The following is a 21,039-nucleotide window of genomic DNA, read 5'->3' as shown; positions in this document are numbered from 1 at the left end:
TCTCTACAATCTACATGCACTGATGACTGATGCACCTGGAAAGAAATGTCCAAACTCCAAACTATAAACACTACTATCACGTCCGTTGTTATTCGATCACATAACCATTATTCGTCAAATGGCAGAACATGAGCAAACTCAATTCACTTGTTATTTTCAAAACTGGATGGATCAACAAGAACAAGAAATCACACAACTCACACATGAAATAAACCAAGATGTTGAAGACAAGGTGAAACTCTGCCACCTTGTCGAAACATGTGTCAAACACTATGAAGAATATAATGAGAAACGTCTTGTTTTGGCTAGATCAAACCCATGCTCGTTTTTCTCACCCACTTGGTGTAGTTCGTTTGAGAACACGTACCTCTGGATCGGTGGGTGTAGACCCACTGTACTGATCCAACTCATTTACACTCTTTCAGGTATAGACATTGAGTCCCAACTCGATGAGTTTTTACAAGGTGTAAGGAAAGGAAACTTGGGTGAGTTATCAGCAGCGCAACTCGGTCTTGTCAATGATCTACAATTAAACACTATTCGAGATGAAGATAAGATGTCGAGTCGGATGGCTACTATGCAAGAGGAAATGGGTCATAAAACACTAGTTCAGATGGCAAGTGAGTTGACTCAATACTGTGAGTCAAACAGTGACCTGCATCAGGCGCTTGACTCACATGAGGTGGCTTTGGTGAGTATTTTGGAGGGAGCTGATAAGCTGAGGCTAAACACTATGAAGGAGCTGGTCCATATTTTGACCACTACGCAAACAGTTGAGTTTCTTTTGGCTGGAAAAAAGCTTCAACTATCGATACATGAATGTTGCAAAACAAGGACGCATTAGCATGGGAGTACTTGAAAATGGCTAACAAAATCCTTGTTTTTTTCTTTTTCTGGTTAACTTTTCTTGCATAAAAAAATATTCCTAAGAAAAACAAAAGACCAACGATTTTGAAAATTTTGGTTTAACAAATAACAGGGGTATAAGAGTTTTGAGATAATTTTGTAGTTGGAGAATTTATGTTACTATATGTCATATGTAAAATTAGAATGTTTCTAAAAAGTCTTCTACCTTTTGGTGTAGTGCTGGTAAATGTAAATTAGAATGTGGCTGGGTTGTTTTTCTTGATCGAGTGGCTTCCAAATCCCCAATACATTACCCCTGTTCCCTGTATCATGATTTGGCTCATTGTTGTATAAAAGATGCTCAGAGGCTGGATTTGGACAGTAGTGAGTAATACAATTTAGCATGCATTGGTAGAAGAACTTCGGCCTCATTGGGGAGGCTTTGAAGGCCAGTCCAAGAACCTTATGAGTTATGAATGAGGATCTGATTAAATAGCATTTTAGCACCTATCATGTCACACGCACAGGTTTTAAATGACCACAATATTAGGAAGTAGGATTGGCCTTAAAGGTCCTTAGTATTCTATGGCGCAAAGGCCTAGCCTGATGGGGATATGGCCATATGGGATACATGTACAATAAAATGGTCTGATGGTTGGGGTCAGAAATGGGAATTGAATGATGTGCATCCACTTAACGCAGATTGTGAGTAAGAAAATCTTACGTATTACATTTACCTGATTTACCTATTACCTTGTTCATATCCAATGTTAGGTCAAACAAATGCATTATGCTTGGTGTCAAGTGCCAACTCAGATACTCATCTCTAGAACAATAGTGGCTTTTTTTTTTTAAACCATCCCCCTATTATTTTAAGGCCTACCCTCCCCTATTATTTTAAAGGCTGAAAATAGAGCCCACATAACTCAGATTACATGGAGGAACAGCTCTTATTTTAAATCTGAAAATAGAGCCCACATGCCAGATTACATGGAGGGTGCCAAACCATTCCCAGTACGACTAATCCAAACAAAAACATGATTAAAGTGAGGACTAATCCAAGCAAAAACATGATTAAAGTGAGATCTGTCAAAAGCAGCATCAAAATTAACTTTAATCCATGGAGGGGAGGGTGGAAACCAAGAGTTAATATTAAAAGATAAAAGTTGAACAGCATAAGAGATAAAGAGAAAAGCAGAACTATTTCTTTCTCTTTTCATATCAGACAAGTTCAAAATGTATTTCAAATATATATATAGGTTTGAATTCCATCCTAACTTTATTTCTGGCCAGCCAAAGTTCATATAAAAGATGGAGACACATATATCCTCTTCTGCATATATTTTCATTCTTAGAGGAGCACCAGCAGATGAACTGATTTACCCAATCTTTAACTTCCCAATCAGAGTGAGCATTAATATCCAGCATGACATTTGAGACATACCACATCATCTTAACCCATTTACAGGAAAAAAAAACATGAGAAGCAGTTTCAATACATCTTTGGGGCAGAAGGAGCAAGTTATATCTCCTTTGAATTTGAACTTATGTAAGACATCCCCCATAAGAAGTCCACCTATGTATAATTTCCATATAAACAGCTGAGTAGCAGCATCTAAATGATGCTTCCATAGCTTTTTCATAGACAAATGGTTGAAAGAGGAGGAGAAATATATATTGTCTTGCTTAGTAAGAAATACATATGCTGATTTAACAGTGAGATAACCATTCTTAATAAGAGGCCAAATAATATGATCAGGGGAGCCTGATGGTTTAATTTGGATTCTATTGATGGATTGGATGATTTGAAAGGGAAACAATTCTCCCAATCTATTTTGATTTCAGGATAGGAGAACTAGGGAAAAAAGAGAGCTAACCTCGAGGTCAAGAAGAGTTGGGCCAGAATCCGGCAGGTCTTTGAGGATAATAGGTTTACCTAAAAAGGTGTGTCAACACCCCAAATATTGTAATTTGATGAAAATCATCTTCAGTCTTTCACCAATCATCCATCACCACCAAAATATGTAGTTTGACATTTTCAACAGTCTCAAGGGTTTTTGAAGTGGTGCGTGGGCTTTTTTTATTAGGCCCAAGCAATTAAACAAGTGCCTGTGCAGCTATGCTACCTCGCCAATTCTCATAAGTAATGAACAATATTATATTTCACCGCCTCATGAAGCTCAACATCAATAGACAAGATTAATCAATCAATGATGTTCAACATCAGAATCAAAATCCACTAAACAACATCACCATCACCAAGATAATCCACCTCCTTGTTCATATTTCCCTAAATCGAAAAATCTATACAAAATGTTACACGGTCCACCACACACAAACACATAGTTGGTCAGGTCAACCCGAGCCCACCAGATATTGAAAGTCAGAAAGCAATACAACTAATAAACAAACTTTGCTTTCACTGCTCTTCACTCCAAGTCCAAAGGAGTGAAAGTAAAATGTCTTGAAGAACAAGGAAAGAAAGCCACAATATTAATATAGAATAACTAAAGCTGCTGCACATCACGGTGATGTTTACCTAGGCTGAGACTTCAAATATTAATGTGAAAATGTTGCAGTGTTGCTGCGTATTAAAGAAATAAATTACTGCTAAAGATAAATCAAATATCCGGGCATCCAGCTATTGCACTAAGTATAGATTTGCTTTGCCGATGGTTATATTGATTCTATGGACCAAAGCACACTCCATTCTATTATACATTTATAATATATGATGCAATCAAAAACATGTAAAGGCAAGCGTATGAACAAATAATTTTCAAACTTCTAGGAAAAGCTCTTACATAAGAATGACAACTTTGGAATGAAACTACAATATATTTGCTACATAGAGTCTACTTAATAAATAAAACTTCGTTCTATATGTAACTCGAGAGATAAAATACAACGCCATAACTTAAAGACTGCTTCTTTCCCGACTGGTACTTCTGTAAAGGAGCTACAGTATTACTCTTCAGACTCTGACGACACACTATATATATACCACAACTGACGATAATTTAAACTGACATTCTAAATGAATTAAACATTGGATACGAGGATATGGGTAATCAGCAGGCAAGTCATTGGATCTGTGTCTTGAAGTTGGATTTTGAATTGCCTAGTTATACAGGATATCATTCTATATGTGAAAACTAACGGTGGAAGCAACTGCAGATTTTGAAGTTCAATGGGATCCAAATAAAGAATATAAGACATCTAGCGTATATTGTTGACTGTAAGAACAATGAATTCACTCTCTCTCTCTCTCTCTGCCGAACAATTCTAATCCTCTTTTTTATCCATGACTTCACTAGCATGCACAACCAAGTATTTAGTATTTGAGTTTGAAGACAACTTCCTTGTTGTTTTGGAACGGGAAGCAACTGTTACTGCCTCTTCTCGTGTTCTCAAGGACTACGGGATTCCATCGGAAAGGTCTTCGGATTTGTTGGAGCCATTTGTAGATTCATCAGATGACAAATACGTAGCCGATGAGGAAATTGGGGACAGTCCAGTGTCCAACCTGGAAATTGGATTTGATGGGCTCCTTTGGGTTTGAACAAAAAGAAAGATGCTCCAGAGGCCAACACCTATTTAAGGCGGCAAACAAAGAACTTGAAGAATGCAGAATTTGGAGATTGAAGAATTCAATCAACTACAAGGCCATGTCAAGTTTGCGCCATAATTCATTTCTGTGCCACATTTATCCCATTTCTATTCAGTTGGGGGGATGCAAGTGCGTGGCATAAGTGGCTGCTGCATAAATGCATGTAATAGGTTGCTGCTGCAAAAGTGTTTGTAGTAAGCTGTAAAATTGTTTGTAGTAAGTTTATGCTGCAAAAGTGCTTCTAATAAGTGGCTGCTGCATATTAGTGAGGTATCATTTAATCACGGGAACAAAATTTTGAAATACCATTTAATTTAGGTAATTTTGTATGAAATTCACTTGATGCCCAATTTTGTATAAAATTCACTTCACCCACTCATACTCTATGGCATGGATCAAAATATCGCCGATATATATTGGTATTTTAGTATCCCAACATCGATATTTTCGATATATATCCACCGAAATAGAACTTTTTTTTTCCGATATATATTGGAATTTCCGATATAATCGATATATTTGATATTTACAATATATATCAATTGACTTTTTGACTATTTTTTAATATAAATCTGATATTTCTAATATATTTTCAATATTTTCGATATTATATTTCTGATATATCCGATATTTTAAATAGTTTGGACTGGTTACCAAAAAAATAAATATATCTGATATATATCAATTTTTAGATACACCAATATATTTATCAATATCGATATTTTGGGCCTTGCTTTATGGTAAAAAAAGTCATAGTCCCTATCCTCTAAAAGGTAAGTGAAGTTGTGAAGTATTGGACTTAAGTGGTGCCTTTGTTGTCGATAACCGGAATACAACCTTAACAGAGCAGGCATCCTGTTGATTTTGTTGATGGTCACGTACATGTGACAGTCAATGATCACATGTTCACGCATGGAGCCAATGTCATAGACCATCATGCCTGGCCGAATATTTGCTGGAAACGAAAGACCAAGAAACCTTACTATGCTTCTCAAATGTATCTCAAAACTCATCTGGATCACTCACTGAGCAAGTTCCAATGATTGGTGTCACTTCTTACCCAAGCTTCTGCGATCTACCTATTTGGTTTCCCGGGAATTGTCACTAGACTATGCAGGTTTGATCAATTGTTCACCATACATGCATGTTCTCACGATCTCTATTCTGGTATTCTGTCCAATAGTCCTGCAGTTCCAAGTCTCATTTCGTTCTCCACACGTACTAGTATTACCCCTCTTGAGATCCAAAAGACCAAACCACAGCTCCTTCCAAACCAGGCCAAGAAGGTCGGTGTAAAAGAATAGGAGAGATATAATTGGCTTTGGTTATTTTTGTGTTTATTTTGGCGACAATTTTACTAACTAACATTGGACCTCTGTACAAGAACCCTTTGTAATGGTGAAGAGGGTAAAAAAGCAGTATTCGTAAACTAATATGCTATAGAGTGCACAAACTACAAGTATAAGTATGTTACATGTCTATTATTTCAATATAATGCTCCCTCGAGCTATTTGTGAGTAACTCGAACTTGGCTCATCGAAGGCTCGACTCAAACTAATCCGCACACAAAAGTATGAGTCGAGTTTGAGCTTAATTTAAAACTCATTCTAGATAGCAAGTAGTTCGAGTTCGAATAGCTCGCGAGCCACTTATGAACTACTTGAGTCGAGCTTGAGTAGTTCGCGAGCTACTCGTTTTATAAACCATAGGTAGTATATAATTTATAATTTATACGTCATTTTATAATTTATACCCAACTATAATTTACAATTTATACTAGTTTTAATGTTTTATATACATTTTTTTTCGAGTTCGAGTTCAAACGAACATAACTGAACTCGAACTCGAAGTGAGTCGAGGTGTAAAATGAGTCGAGCCGAGTCGAGCTTGAACTTCAATATTAAGCTCGAATGCGAGTTCGAGTTGAGCTTCTGCATGTGCGAGTCGAGCTCGAGTATAGCAAAACTTCGACTTCGGGTAGCTCGATGACCAGCCCTAATGCTACGGAATTCTACCCCAATCACTGAACTCCTTTATTCCTCGAGATTTTTACAACACCTTGTTACTTGGAACTAACGTAAACCACTAAAATGTTTAACCGTGAGATTCTCACGGTTAAGTAAGAGGTCATCCCTGAAGGCCGATAACACCTGAGGAAAGATAAATACCTATATTAGAAACATAATCAAACCAGTGAAACTTAGTTGATACGATAACAAGATCTAGAAGTTGGGCGCAGGCAGATTTAGATGCAGCAAGAGCAACAATATGCTCACCACAGGCAACCCTCCCACCAGCATTTCCGGTGACTTTGCTGAGTTCATGACCCCCTGGGAAAGATGAAAATACACATGTAAATACAAGCAGTATCGTGTAGGAAACATGAAACAATGACTGTGTCATAGAAGAGGCACATATTCATATATTACCAAAGGGGTATTCATAATTAGGAGTTTGAACACCTTTTGCTTCCCCTCACCCCGCCCAGGGGCGGATCTATGAGTTGGCTGTCCGGGGCTATTTGCTTCCCCCCCCCAACTTTGCCCCCCAAAAAAAACACATATATAGTTGTCACTATTCATGAATTATACCCCCCAAAAGTCAAAAACCAAATAGCAGTGACAATTAAGACCAGTAGCCCCTCCTTGTGGTGAATCCTGCATCCGCCCCTGACCCCGCCAAACACACACACACACACACATGCACCCGCACTTACTTGCTGTTGAAGATATAGAAATTCAAATGTGGTGAAATTACCCTTTCCAAGATCATCAGGGTCAGCATGCACAACAACAGCTCTTCCAATAATGGAATACGGACCAATGAGAGAAATCTACAACATTGAGGACCGGTTATTCTGTAACCTGCTTATGTATAACTATCTGAAATTTGTGCATTACTAGTAAAAATGAGCAAGAAGAGAGAAAGATCAGATATATAACCTGTTCGTCAATTATGGTGAATTCAGCAACACCTGAAACATGCGACCAATCTATTTATACTACTCAATTCTTCATTGCTTCAATGATTATGAGAATGCCACCACTGAGTATTGTAATTATAATTGCAATGAAGTCTGACTTTGTTAATGAGTATTTCACATTCAAAAGCAATTGTACCCAGTTACGTATTCTATTGCTATAAACTCAGCAATAGCAGCAAGATTACCAACAATCATATGAATGGGAACAGTGATGACCAAGATGAGAGAAACTGCAGCAGAGCAACACAAAGCAACTCAAAAAAATAAAAATACCATCCCAACCAGCTGCGACATTTCCAAGATCACCAACGTGACGTATTTCATCCTCAGGAGTGCCGTGCTCTTTGCCATCTGGGTCGAAATGAGGACCTTCAAATTGAACAATCAAGAAAAGATAAACAAAATGCAACACCCCCTCATTTTAGCTGAAATAAGAGACTTCTTGACAGTGCCACTCACACCTTCACTACCATTAAGCACAGCAATAGCTTTTCCCATTTTTATCTTTGATCTATACAAGAATTTTCTATTCAGTACATATATGTACAAGGAAGAAAATTATCTATATAGTTATGAACACGCGAAAGACAGTAAATACATACAACAACATATTGATCAAGAAACTAGAAACTAATTAATAGTAACAAGAAATACTATTGCAAAAAAGAATACAGACCCTTGATCTAATAATTCAGAAGTATTTGAATCCATTGAAACAAGAAGTACCAAATTTAGAATCAAGAAAGTTTAAATTGAGTATATATAGTAAGGAAAAAGTTGAGCTTCCTAGCTTGCATATCAAGCTAAAATTCAAGCCAAAAGAATAAATGGAATCTATTCTCCAAATGTAATTTTCAAGAGTCAATCTTACCAAAAAAACGAAAAGGAACAGGAGAAGTGAGATACCTGAGAACACCGCTTTAAGAGAAATTATCCGAAAATGCAACATGTAGTATCAGTACAAGTTCAAAAGGGAAGGTGAGACACGTAGTAAGCACAAGCACATTAGCACATATGAATATGACGAAAAAAGTCAAAAGAATTTAAAGGAGCGTCCTAGCTTGCACATCACAGTATACAGAGATTCCAAACCCTCATTCTGGATCAGGATATTTACCAAGGTAAAAAATTGTAACAGTGGATTACTTCCAAAATACAGCAAAATCATCCATCTGGCATTTTGGTTTTACTTCCTTTTCCTTTTACCCCCTTAACAGTTAACACGCTGTTGTTATTTTTACTACCCAGAAAACAATTCTAGCTGAAACCACAATTGCCACTGAAATAGAATTCCCGAATTCTACAAAATTCCTGAATTCTACGAATAAATTGCTAAAGAAAATAAGTTTCCATCAAACAGACAAGACAGACTTTATTAGTTCATTCTAAAGATAGAACTTAGGAACAGACATCGAAACAAGTACACGAAAAGTTCTTTTGTAACTAATAAAACATCAAATGCTAAAAGGAAAACCGGAACTCAAGAGCACCACACAGAAAAACCTCCTTCTTAATACTACTTCTATCTTCCATAACTTTATAAGCCCTGCCCTGCTTCCTTTAAACCTTCTTCTCAATGAGGTTCTCAATGAGATCTGCTGCATCCTGAACAGTTGCAATAGTCTGCGCGCTCTCTTCTTCGACACTGATCCCAAACGCCTCCTCAAGTCCCATCACAATCTCAACCTATTAACATGAATGCCATGGTGAGTAAGTTAAAGGACGTAGATAGTGCAGACACGCAATATGAGCGAGAATATTGTATATCATGGAAGTGTCCCACGAAACCATAAAAGTTCACAAAATTGCCAGCCAACATGTTTAAGATGGTAAGCTATGGAGAATGTAAAGTTGCTGAATAATTACCGTATCGAGAGAATCAGCTCCAAGGGAAGCAAATTTTGACTCACCCGAAACAGCAGAATCAGCTGGCAATGCCAACTGCTTCCTTACTATTTCGCACACCTTTTCAACTGTCTCAGGTTTAGCCTGCACACCAAAATAAAGAATTAGCATTTGCTACAGCTGCGCTGCTAGTATAGCAATCTTTACAACCTACCGAATATATGCATGCATGACCTAGGTAGCAGAAAAGTGGAAAGGGAAGTGTTGATTCCCCTAAAGGTGAACAAAAGGAAACCAATTTGGTATCAATCTCCAAAGAGCCAGATAGCGCAGTCAAATTCTATTTAGCAAGGATTATATCAAGAGTGAAAGCACAACAATACAACTGTGTCATTAACTCACTTACCTACATGTCCTTTTTTATCTTTGGTGTTTGGGATGGGAGGTTTACCCACATGAGTTCCATCCCATAATTCTACGAAACAAATTACTGACATTGTCGAATTAGAAAAAACCTTAAAACAGAGCAGCATGCTTCTTTTTCTACAATTTGAAAACAATAGATACCAAAAAAAATTTAAAAAAATAAAGTTCAATTTTCATTTTTAGGTTCATATTTCTTGTTACAAAACAGAAAGTTATTATTCTTTTGTCTTTCAGTATTTTTTTTTAAATAACTCAAACACGGAGTTGAATACATTAAACAAATAGCTGTACTCGTGTTCACTACATTGCAACAGAATACACAAAACTAATAGGTGACTAATTATTACTCAACAAAAATCACTAAACTGAAATTTAAACTCAAAGTGCGTAACAGCATTGTAATTAGAGATACATACAGCACAAGAGACTCGGAAACGGAGGGGCCCTTGTCGCAGCGAAAGCGATGGGAAGCTTTTCCTCTGAGTACAGAGTGAAACTGACTTCAGTCCTGAATACCTGGTTGTTGCCTGCTCAAAATACAAAAAACAAACACTTGAATCATAATCCTACTACTAATTTTACTCTATAAAGAGTCAGCAGTCAATTGGTAATCATTTGAACACAAACATACAAAAAAAGTTTCATTTTTTACCACAAAAATCCAAAAAAATTGAGCTATACACTAAAAAACAATAAATGAACATAGTGATGCCATAAAAAATCACATATTAATAATAAAGATGAAGATCGTGATAATAGTTATACCTGAGTAGCACACATGAAAGAAGAAACAAATACAGAATTTCCCGCAAAAGCCGCCATAGATTTCGATTACAACGAAACAAACAAAATGAGATCTGAGATATTCTGAGAAAACGAGAGCGAGACGGAGAGCACGAAGAGTGTGACTACTGAATTAGAGTGAATGTGTTTTTGAGGGGTTGCCAATTATAGAGATTTTATATTCGTTTTTTTTCGCTTTGTTTATATCGAAGAGCTCCAGTCGACGTACATTACCGAGTATGTCCTTAGGGTGTTTTGGAGTGTGGGGTTGTTTTTTGGGGTTGGTTGGTAATTGTGGGATAAAGTGGTTGTTGTTTTGGTGAGCTGCGTTTATGAGTAGGTATTCCGTAGTCATGCTTGGACTGTTTTCATTGGTTGGACCGCAGAGTTCAATTCTACTAGATGTGGGACCATGGATTATTATCTCGAGTTTGTTGAAATATTTTGTTGTGTCATTTCAAAACTTCGACATATCAAACACGTTTTACGATATTTTAAAGAGTTAAAAACGCTCGATGTAGCCACTAGGTATGGTGGTATACTGATTGATGGTTTGATACTTAGCCTCTGTATTAAGGATAAGTTCCAACTTCCAACATCTATAGATTACAGACCCAAATTAAGGCATTGAATTAAGAGATTTTGTATCGTAAAAAAAAGTTGTAAGAGCATCTTCAGGCACCAAGTAGATAGAAATAGAAGAGCCAGCTCCAATATTCCATAGAAAACCATTTTTGATCTCTTTCAAAGTTCTGATGATGCCTTTAAAGAAGTAAGAGGTGTCCTTAGGAAGACTTTTCATATCAATCATATGTTGTCATTTTGGATAAGTTTTCTTAAATAACATAGCCCATTTGGAAATCTTATCCTTAATCATCCTCCAACAATGTTTGTTGATCAGAGCTTGTCATATCCCTTGCTTTCCTGAACCCTAGACCTCCATTGGATTTACTTCTACATAATTTGTCTCAGCTAATAGTATGATAGGAATGACTGAATGAGATGTTTTATAACCATTCCACCATAAGTTTTTATTAAGCTGATCCAACTTATCTGTGATCATACAAGGAAGAAGATAAGTACTTTCTGAACTAGATATTCAAAATTCTCACTTTTCTTTTTCCCCGGCAAAATAGGAACTCCCAAATAAACTTCCTTCTCATCAAATAATCTCATCTTCCATTTTTTCAAGATACTTTTCTGGGTGTGTATGGAAACATTCCCACTGAAAAAGGCTCTTGACTTTTCAAAATTCACTACTTGCCCAGAAGCTTCACAATAAGTTCTAATAAGATCCATCATACAGTCAGATTGTTTTAAGTCAGCTTTGCAGAGAACAATAGAATCATCAGCATAGAACAGATGACTGATACCAGGGGCCTTTTTCCTAATCTTGATACCAGAGATAGAATCAGAGCCTTCAGCTTGCGCAATAAGTCTAGAGAGAGCTTCTGCAACAATGATGAAGAGGTATGGAGATAAAGGATCTCCCTACCTGACACCTCTCTCAGGATATACTTTGTCAAGGGGGGATCCATTCAGCAGAACATTATAAGAGACAGTACTAAGACATTGTTGAATCATTTTCCTCCATTTGGCAGAAAACCCAAGTTTACCCAGAATTTGATCCACAAAGCACCACTCAACCCTATCAAAAGCTTTTTTCATATCCAACTTTATGGCCATCCAGCCTTGCTTATGTTTTTTCATCTTTCTCATAATATGCATTACTTTACTTGCAAGCCCAATGCTATCTATAATAGATCTACCTTTGACAAAGGCACCTTGAAGGGGGGAGATAAATTTGTGAAAGAGTGGTTTTAGCCTGGTGGTCATGATCTTTGAGATAATCTTATAGGAAAAGTTGCAGCGGACCACGGGTCTAAATTTGGTGATGTGCTCAGGATTTGAAATCTTAGGAATAAGAGTGATGAAAGTCTCATTTAGACAAGAAGCTAACTTATATAGAGAAAGTGAAGAAAGCTTTGACTGCTTCAGAAATCTCAAGATGGATAGTATCCTAATACTTTTGATAGAAAATACCCTGGAATCCATCAGGGCAAGGAGCTTTAAGGGCACCCATGCTTTTAATGGTAGACCAGATCTCAGCATCAGAAGGCACTCTAGTTAGCAAAATGTTTTCACTTGGAGTGATACAGGGATCAAAGAGATTCAAGATATCAGGGTTGGTATTAGGTTCATTAGAAGTAAAAATATTCTTGAAATAAGCATTGATATTGAGCCCAACCTCTACTTTTTCTGTATCCCAACCACCATTTTCATTTTTGAGCTTTTCAATACTATTTTTCCTCCTTCTATAGATAGTAGACAGATGAAAAAATCTAGTATTTCTACCTGCATCCTTGACCCAGTTTGTGGTTGATTTCTGCTTTCAAAAGCTTGTTTCCTTATCAAGTAAAACCTCTAATTCTTCTTGAAGAGATAGGAACTTGGAGTAGTTTACTGCTACCTCCATATCTTTAGAGAGAATATTATCCAACTCCCTTCTAACTGTCTTGATATTAAGATAAACATCCCTAAAAACCTCAACATTTCATTTTCTCAATTTCTTAATGGTATTTTTTAATCTATTGTGAACAGACAAAGCAGAGGTACCAGAACAGTCTCCCCCAGAAGTATCTTCCCAAGCCAATGCAATAACATCTTTACAAGAAGACTCTTTAGTCCACATTTCAAAAAAATCTAAAAGGGTTTTTTGTTTTTTGGAGGGAATTATTGAGATTTATAGACAGGGAAAAATAGTCAGAAGAGAGGATGGAAATATTTTGAATGAGAGAGTGCGGAAAAAGTTCTAGCCAATTTATGGTGGCTAGAGCTATATCCAATCTTTCTAGGATATGATCTCCAAAGAATCTTTTATTAGCCCAGGTAAACCTTGATCCTTTAAACCCTAGATCCATAAGCCCAAGGTCATTAATAAAATCATTAAAAGCATTCATACTTCTATACTGAGTACCATTACCACCAACTTTCTCTAAAGGAGAAGAAATAGAGCTAATTAAAGTCACCAAATAAGAGGACCCAAAGACCAAGAATTCGCAAGGACATCTCACGCAGCTCATCCTAGACCCTCTTCCTCTTATAGGAGATAGACTCATCATATATAAAAGAGAAAAACCAATCAGAATTTGAAAAGTAATTAGAGAGTTTTCCATTTAATATGATTAGTTGTAGCTCCTAAAATTTCCAGCTGAATGTTTTCTTTCCAAAAAATAGTCAATCCAGCTGCAGGCACTATACATTTACCACCATACGTAATTTTCTTACCAACTAGAACCATTTTTTTTTCCCGTAGCCATGGTTTCAGACAAACAAAGAATATTAGGATCTGAAACCATAATCAGGTTCTTAAGAGCTACCATTGTCGAGGCCGAACCAATTCCCCAACAATTCTATGCAGTTGTCGTCATGGCTCTAGAGGTGACTGAAATGGGTCAGTCACCGCGAACCCTTCTGAGTTGTTTAAAGCAGCCACATTGAGTCCCTCAGAGCTAGGAATGTCAGGACCCGAATAACTAGATGAATTATTAAACCCATCATCAGACTCATCATTAGAGAGAGAGAGACCATTTGAACTAGAAGAACCTCCAGAACCAAAAAAACCAACATTCTTATCTGAAGAATTAAAACCAGTGTCAAAAGAACTAGAACCTTGTGAACCATAAGCACTATCACCAGAACCCCAAAAACCAGAACTAGATGACCCAGAACCCTTAGAGACAGTGTCATGAGACCCAGAGCTTACCGAATCTTTAGAACCATAATCTGCTAAAACCAAACTCTTTGAACTCCTAGAATCAGATTCTCCTGGACCATAAAAAAAGACACTTGGGTTACTTGAATACTTGCTAAAGGAATCACTCTTGATTAACTCAGAAGGAGAAGGGGAGGGAGTGATTCCCATAGAACCATCACCATCAGAACTTGACATGATCTCTTTTCCTTCTATATCTCAATCTATAAGATATTGGGTTCTCAACCTCTTTCCTTTTACTGTATCATCTTCCTCAACAGAATCATCAACTTTCCTTTTGTTTTTAAAACTTACAAAAATCTTCCTTTCCTCACTTCCACTGGCTTCTTCGTAATATTACCTTTCTCCTCTTTTGAGAGAACATGTGAGGTGGGAAGCCCTGAGAGGATCCTGAACTATCACTCATTTTTTATCTCTTAGAGTTTCTAAACTCATAGGAGAAAACTTTTGTAGAGACCATAATCCTTTTGCGAGAAAAATATTGTACTTCTTCAGAGATGTCAGCGCATGCTTGTGAAGTCTCCAAGGTGTAACTTTTCGTTTCATATTCTTGAGATAATACAAAACTACCAACTCCCGAAATTTTCTTGGAAACCACATATATGCTTCCTAGAGTGCCAATTTTTTGAAAATATCGACTAGATTTTTGACAACTTTCCTTTTGAGAGGGGCGAGTATGGAATCGAAACTAAGAGATCACGATTATGGAGTTTTGCATGCTTGTTGGGTATGAGGCTTGGCCAGAGAAACCGGGCTTTTTCTAGCTTTTGGGCTTAGATTGGGCCGAAGATAAGAAGGAAGCTTTGGGCTTAAAGTGGGCCTAGCTAAACTGGAAAACATAAAGTCCATAGAAACAGGTAAGGAGTCCAAAAGAGGTTCGAGAGAACATAACTTCTATCTTTGGACTCGGATGGCCCGAGAAACGGACTCTTGAGGGGGCCCAACATCCATATCGCACAAAGCAAGAAAATCGAGTCCTCGAAAAGCCCATTAACCAAGGGATCCGGGTGGAGCCCAAGATCCATATTGACCAAAAATCGATCTGCATCCCCAAGAGAAGAGTCTAGCCCAAGACACCTTCCGTGCCCGGCCCGACAAACAGAGGTGCCACTTGTCAACAACTCAGCTTGGACGCACTCACCTTAAGGATCTCTGTAACGCCCGTATTTTTAAATACGTATTTTTATATTTATTAATTAATTAAATTTATTTATTTTCAAAATTCGTCGGATTGGACTCGGGATACGTGGGCCTGATTTTTTGGGCCCGAGTCTGGGTTGGGCTTGGGTTTCGGACCCGAGTATATAAACACATTTTTCTAGAAAATAGGGTTCAGAGAAAAAATAAGATATTAAAAATGGAGGCAGAGAGAAGCTGGTTTTGCTGGAGCGTTGGAGCGCGACGAATCGGGCTAGGAGGATTCGCCGAGTACATTGAGTGAGTAGTAGCTATTTTTGCTATTTCACCGATTTATAGTTTTCGGGTATACAAACAAGATTTTTACTTGTCTAAGGTTTACGTTGATTTTCTGTAGTTATTCTCTATAATGTCCGAAAGTGTTAAACGGGCTAATGTTAGCATCGTGTTGTTTTTTTTATTATTGATTCAATCCGCAAAGGTTTGAAGAGCAAAGCTTCGAGGAGCCGCAATGGCGCTCCTCCGTCCTTTTTTCGTGTGTCATTAAACTTTGATGGGTTGTTGGGGGTTGAGTACGGTGGTTGGGCTGTTAGGAGCCTTGAACAAAGTCCAATGGCGCCGAACGTCCATTACTGCGTTCTTGAAAATTGTTGGTTGTGAATTTATTGGTGCGGGTTTGAGCTGTTTTGGTATGGTGGGTTGGTCTATGGATGGGTGTGGATGTTGGAGTTGTGGGAGGGCTGTCGGAGGTGGTTGACGCCATCAATGGCGGGCCTTGACGCCCCTCCAATAAATCGTTTTTGTTTATGTTTTGATTGTTTTGTTGATTGTTTTGGTTAGTGTTGGTTGGGGTTTGATGTATGGGTGTGAGGGCTGTTGAGTGAGGGCGGTTGTCACACCCCGAATTCCGATAAATCAGATAATATAGATGATATCCGACTCCTCGATATCCGAGATGTGACAACAGCTCAAAACCCAATCTATATCATAACCCTTAATGAATAATAACACATGCGGAAAACAAATATAGTAAAATACTCAAAACAATCCACTCATCATTATGAATACTTGTGATCAGAATTAAGTTACAAACTTCTTCACTTAATAATAATACGGAAAAATAAATTAAACATATATCCCCAACAAATTTCCACTACATCTCTGAGGAAAAATGAAACAACATCTTATTGAAAATAAATGCTAACATCAATCACGAGCACAAATACCACCTTCTCGAACATCAGCTAACCCTGTCCAGGCTGATCGACTATGTTCATATAAGAACACACCCGATTAGCAAACATGCAAATCGGGTCAACATTATAAATAATGTTGGTATGAGTAGCCTTAGAAAACCATAAAGATATACATAAAATTTCATTCTCTACATGGCAGGTAGTTCCTCCATCGAGGCGCCTTAGCTTAAGGTAGTTAGTTCCTTCATAAAGGCACCTTAGCTTCTAACTATGAGTAAATAACTTATAGCATCCTAATACTTACCGTTATGCATGCTCTATCACAGAGTGGGTCCTCTCTGCAAGAATAATTAGTTTAACCCACTCTCCTGCAAAGCAATTTGTGATAATCATATTATAAATTGAAACTTAACTTGCTAACCACACCAAAGGGAATAGTAACATATCCGTAACATTTATCAAGTGTCCCTAATAATACGTCGTCTCTATGTTTTACCTAGTTTTCCTGGCTACCACAATCGCTACCCAACGCCGAACATGTACATCCACATGCCTCCCCTTACATAATGAACCACTCCGTGCGTAACCACCCGGACGGGGATGCCGCCACACCAGGTAAATCCTCACACGGAAGCAATTATGTAAGTAATGCCACTATTCGGCATAAAATATTGCGCATCATCGTTCTATTTTGCGAACGGAATAATCAAGCCACTATTCGGCTGCGCCAGAAGGGCCGCCCGAAGGCCATTCAGATTAACTGAAACGCCAGAAGGGCCGCCCGAAGGCCATTCAGCTTAACTGAAACGCCAGGAGGGCCAATCACATGAGTTGTGGTAGCTAGGTTCTAGGATTTTCGTTACGTAATTTATTCAAGTGTATATATCTATGCATCTTAAAATTTCTCTATCTTCACGTGTCAATATTTACACAAAATCAACGTCAAATCTATATTAGATACTGACAAGCAAGTTTATACAAGTGTCACCCACATCCTATCATCGGATTGGTCCATAATATCAATCTATAATATTTTTAGAAAAAGTCAACAGTCAACGGGTCAACAGTCAACCCAACAGTCGACGGTCCTAACCGGTGGTCATTCCACCCGGTCCTCACCCAAATCCATATTTAAAAAGTTCAAACCCTGGTCCTAGGCGACTGGGTTAAACTGACCCGGGTTAACCCGGTCCATAACTGATCTGGCCCAACTAGAAATCTCAATTCTAACTAGATCCCATGCAACCCAATTCAAATTTTAGGACCAGCCCACATAAACCTTGCAAACCGGCCCAACCAGAACTAATAGGGTCGGCCCAACTAATTAGTCCTAAGACCAAAACAGTTATACACCGCCCGGGAGCACTGGATCGTTATCACTGTCATCCCCTCCACAGCAACAGCCACTTGCTTCCAGCCACCCAAACATCCTTCACACACCACCAAAATCGATCTAAACAAAAATGGAGTGGGTGAAAAACCACGCGACTTTACTTCACCACTCCACCCCCAATTTTCAGTTTTTAAAACACTTCAAAATTCTTAGATCCGACCGCCATTAGTGTTCTTGGAGCTTTTCCAACCCCCACAAACTCTCTACCACCACCATACCTCATACCAACAACCCTCATTACATCAAAACAGTTCAAACACGAAATAAAATAAACAATCACAATTACTCAGTAACTCAGTAATGGCCGAAAATGGCGTTTTTACAGAGGAGGTTAGGGGCTCGCGCCTCCCTTCCCCACCACCTAATGGTGTCGACATTACTAACAATTCTTCAGAGTATAAACATGTACAGGAAAAGAAATCCATGGTTGTTCAGAACCAAAAACGGCATGAAAAGTAATAGAACGGTGGTTCTTCAGTAAACTGAAATGTAGTCTGTGTATGTGTCTAGATGCGAGGAACAAAACCGAATCACCACTAACAATAAGAATAATCTTTGCAGAGAAAAAGAGCAGACAATGAAGGATGAACAAAACATGGTTTTTAAAGTCCAAATCTGATGTCTATATACGGGAAAAACCGAAAAAGATAAACTACTCACCGTATGTGTTAACAGCAACAGAAAATATCGACGAAAATAATGAAAGATCCAATCCTAGCTAGCTCGCGAAATCCGTGTTCTTCTCCGCTGTTAGCTTGTGTGTGTTGTGTGAGGTTTTTCCAGAAAAACAAGTTTCTCCGGAGACACTCTATATTCTACTTAACTTCCAAATTACTACATATTCTTATATCCTAACTATGGAAATATTATTTCTATTAACAGTATCATATATATTATGTTCCTTAAGTTAATACCTTGTTTCCTTTTTATTTAAAGCTTACCAAAAATTAAAGATAAATTACCCCCATTCAAAATTCAAAATGCTAGTTTCCTATCTTATCATTATTCGAAATTTCTATATAGTATTCCCTCCTTAACTATTTGGTATTCCACATGCTAGCACGTTGACCAGAAAATATCTGATCAAATACAGAAAATATTAAATATTGGTACGCAGATAATGTAAATATAAAAATAGGGGTCTTACAGCTATACACACCTTAAAGGGATCTCGTCCCGAGATTCAGCAGTAGAGGACACTAAGCGAATAACTCCGGGTGCGCGATTCTAACCTTGTCCTCTAACTCCCACGTAACATCCTTCTCATCTTCACTATCCATCCCGGGGGTACGAAGATGTATCATGACTTGAAGAGGACTTTCTGGTGGGAAGGTATGAAGAGAGATGTGGGAGAGTATGTGTCTCGTTGTTTCACATGTCAGCAGGTGAAGGCAGAGCATCAAAGGCCTTCAGGTTTGTTGCAACCTTTGGAGATTCCCACGTGGAAATGGGAACAAATCTCAATGGACTTCGTGGATGGATTACCTAAGTCCCGGCAGGGAAATGAGTCTATCTGGGTTATTGTGGATCGATTGACGAAATCTGCTCACTTTATTCCAATTGGGGTACGCAATGAAACACCGATAGTTTGGCAGTGAAGTACATTCGAGAGGTGGTGAGACTCCATGGCGTACCTGTTTCCATTGTCTCTGATAGAGATCCCCTTTTTGCATCAGAGTTTTGGGGAGCTTCCAGTGCTATGAGCACGGCTAAACTTGAGCCCTGACATATCACCCTCGCATGATCGGACAAACAGAGCGGGTGAATCAGATATTGGAGGACATGTTGCGGGCATGTGTCCTTGATTTTGGAGGCAGTTGGGAGGAACACATTACTGTCACACCCCGAATTCCGATAAATCAGATAATATAGATGATATCCGACTCCTCGATATCCGAGATGTGACAACAACTCAAAACCCAATCTATATCATAACCCTTAATGAATAATAACACATGCGGAAAACAAATATAGTAAAATACTCAAAACAATCCACTCATCATTATGAATACTTGTGATCAGAATTAAGTTACAAACTTCTTCACTTAATAATAATACGGAAAAATAAATTAAACATATATCCCCAACAAATTTCCACTACATCTCTGAGGAAAAATGAAACAACATCTTATTGAAAATAAATGCTAACATCAATCACGAACAGCCCGCCACCTTCTCGAACATCGACTAACCCCCGCCCAGCCGATCGACTATGTTCATATAAGAACACACCCGATTAGCAAACATGCAAATCGGGTCAACATTATAAATAATGTTGGTATGAGTAGCCTTAGAAAACCATAAAGATATACATAAAATTTCATTCTCTACATGGCAGGTAGTTCCTCCATCGAGGCGCCTTAGCTTAAGGTAGTTAGTTCCTTCATAAAGGCACCTTAGCTTCTAACTATGAGTAAATAACTTATAGCATCCTAATACTTACCGTTATGCATGCTCTATCCGCAGAGTGGGTCCTCTCTGCAAGAATAATTAGTTTAACCCACTCTCCGCAAAGCAATTTGTGATAATCATATTATAAATTGAAACTTAACTTGCTAACCACACCAAAGGGAATAGTAACATATCCGTAACATTTATCAAGTGTCCCTAATAATCGTCGTCTCTATGTTTTACCTAGTTTCCCGGCTACCACAATCGCTACCCAACTTAACATGTACATCCACATGCCTCCCCTTACATAATGAACCACTCAGATGCGTAAACACCACTTCCGGGATCGCGCACCGTAAATCCTCACCGGAAGCAATTATGTAAATACCGCCACTATTCGGCATAAAATATTGCGCATTGAAGTTGGGGATTTTGCCTTTTTGAAGGTGTCCCCTATGCGTGGTGTGATGAGGTTTGGGAAAAAGGGCAAGTTGAGCCCTAGATTTATTGGACCGTTTGAGATTGTTGCTCGTGTTGGCAGGGTGGCATATCAGCTCGCGTTGCACGCTACTTTATCCTCGGTGCATGATGTCTTCCATATTTCCATGCTTCGAAGTGTGTGTGAAAGACCCGACACGCATTGTTGAGCGGTCG

The 21,039-nt window shown here is 38.2% G+C and overlaps 1 protein-coding gene, 1 long non-coding RNA gene and 2 pseudogenes across 3 annotated transcripts; 1 reads left to right on the top strand and 3 right to left on the bottom strand.

Annotated features, from left to right (window-relative positions):
* Positions 1-118: 118 nt before the first annotated feature.
* On the top strand, positions 119-844 carry LOC147478160 (protein DOG1-like 3 pseudogene; annotated as a pseudogene).
* A 5,472-nt stretch (positions 845-6,316) lies between these two features.
* On the bottom strand, positions 6,317-8,647 carry LOC147478159 (superoxide dismutase [Cu-Zn] 1-like; annotated as a pseudogene). The gene is made up of 5 exons (XR_015207233.1): positions 7,713-8,647; positions 7,399-7,430; positions 7,214-7,289; positions 6,733-6,786; positions 6,317-6,606 (listed from the first exon to the last, which is right to left on the bottom strand). The product of XR_015207233.1 is annotated as a superoxide dismutase [Cu-Zn] 1-like (transcript).
* A 138-nt stretch (positions 8,648-8,785) lies between these two features.
* On the bottom strand, positions 8,786-10,826 carry LOC147478158 (acyl carrier protein 1, chloroplastic-like). Its single transcript, XM_086581719.1, has 4 exons — positions 10,476-10,826; positions 10,127-10,237; positions 9,306-9,428; positions 8,786-9,125 (listed from the first exon to the last, which is right to left on the bottom strand). The coding sequence occupies exons 1-4, from the start codon at positions 10,530-10,532 to the stop codon at positions 9,000-9,002; spliced, it is 417 nt and encodes a 138-aa protein (XP_086437845.1). The 5' UTR covers positions 10,533-10,826; the 3' UTR covers positions 8,786-8,999.
* Positions 10,827-16,435: 5,609 nt separating this feature from the next.
* On the bottom strand, positions 16,436-18,853 carry LOC147478157 (uncharacterized). Its single transcript, XR_015208123.1, has 2 exons — positions 18,655-18,853; positions 16,436-16,672 (listed from the first exon to the last, which is right to left on the bottom strand). It is a non-coding gene; the product is annotated as an uncharacterized LOC147478157 (long non-coding RNA).
* Positions 18,854-21,039: the final 2,186 nt, after the last annotated feature.

This window comes from Coptis chinensis, chromosome 9, assembly GCF_015680905.1.
Source record: "Coptis chinensis isolate HL-2020 chromosome 9, ASM1568090v1, whole genome shotgun sequence".
In the NCBI taxonomy this organism is placed as follows: domain Eukaryota; kingdom Viridiplantae; phylum Streptophyta; class Magnoliopsida; order Ranunculales; family Ranunculaceae; genus Coptis; species Coptis chinensis.
The sequence above is the reverse complement of the archived record's forward strand: the minus strand, read 5'-3'. Positions and strand labels throughout refer to the sequence as shown.

Excerpts from the sequence above, each read along its gene's own strand:
- LOC147478158 (XM_086581719.1), bottom strand. The coding sequence starts at position 10,532 with ATGGCGGCTTTTGCGGGAAATTCTGTATTTGTTTCTTCTTTCATGTGT. Across the intron at positions 9,429-10,126 it reads GTTTCCGAGTCTCTTGTGCT|GCTAAACCTGAGACAGTTGA; the intron begins GTATGTATCTCT and ends TTTGGTGTGCAG. Across the intron at positions 9,126-9,305 it reads GAGCTGATTCTCTCGATACG|GTTGAGATTGTGATGGGACT; the intron begins GTAATTATTCAG and ends TCATGTTAATAG.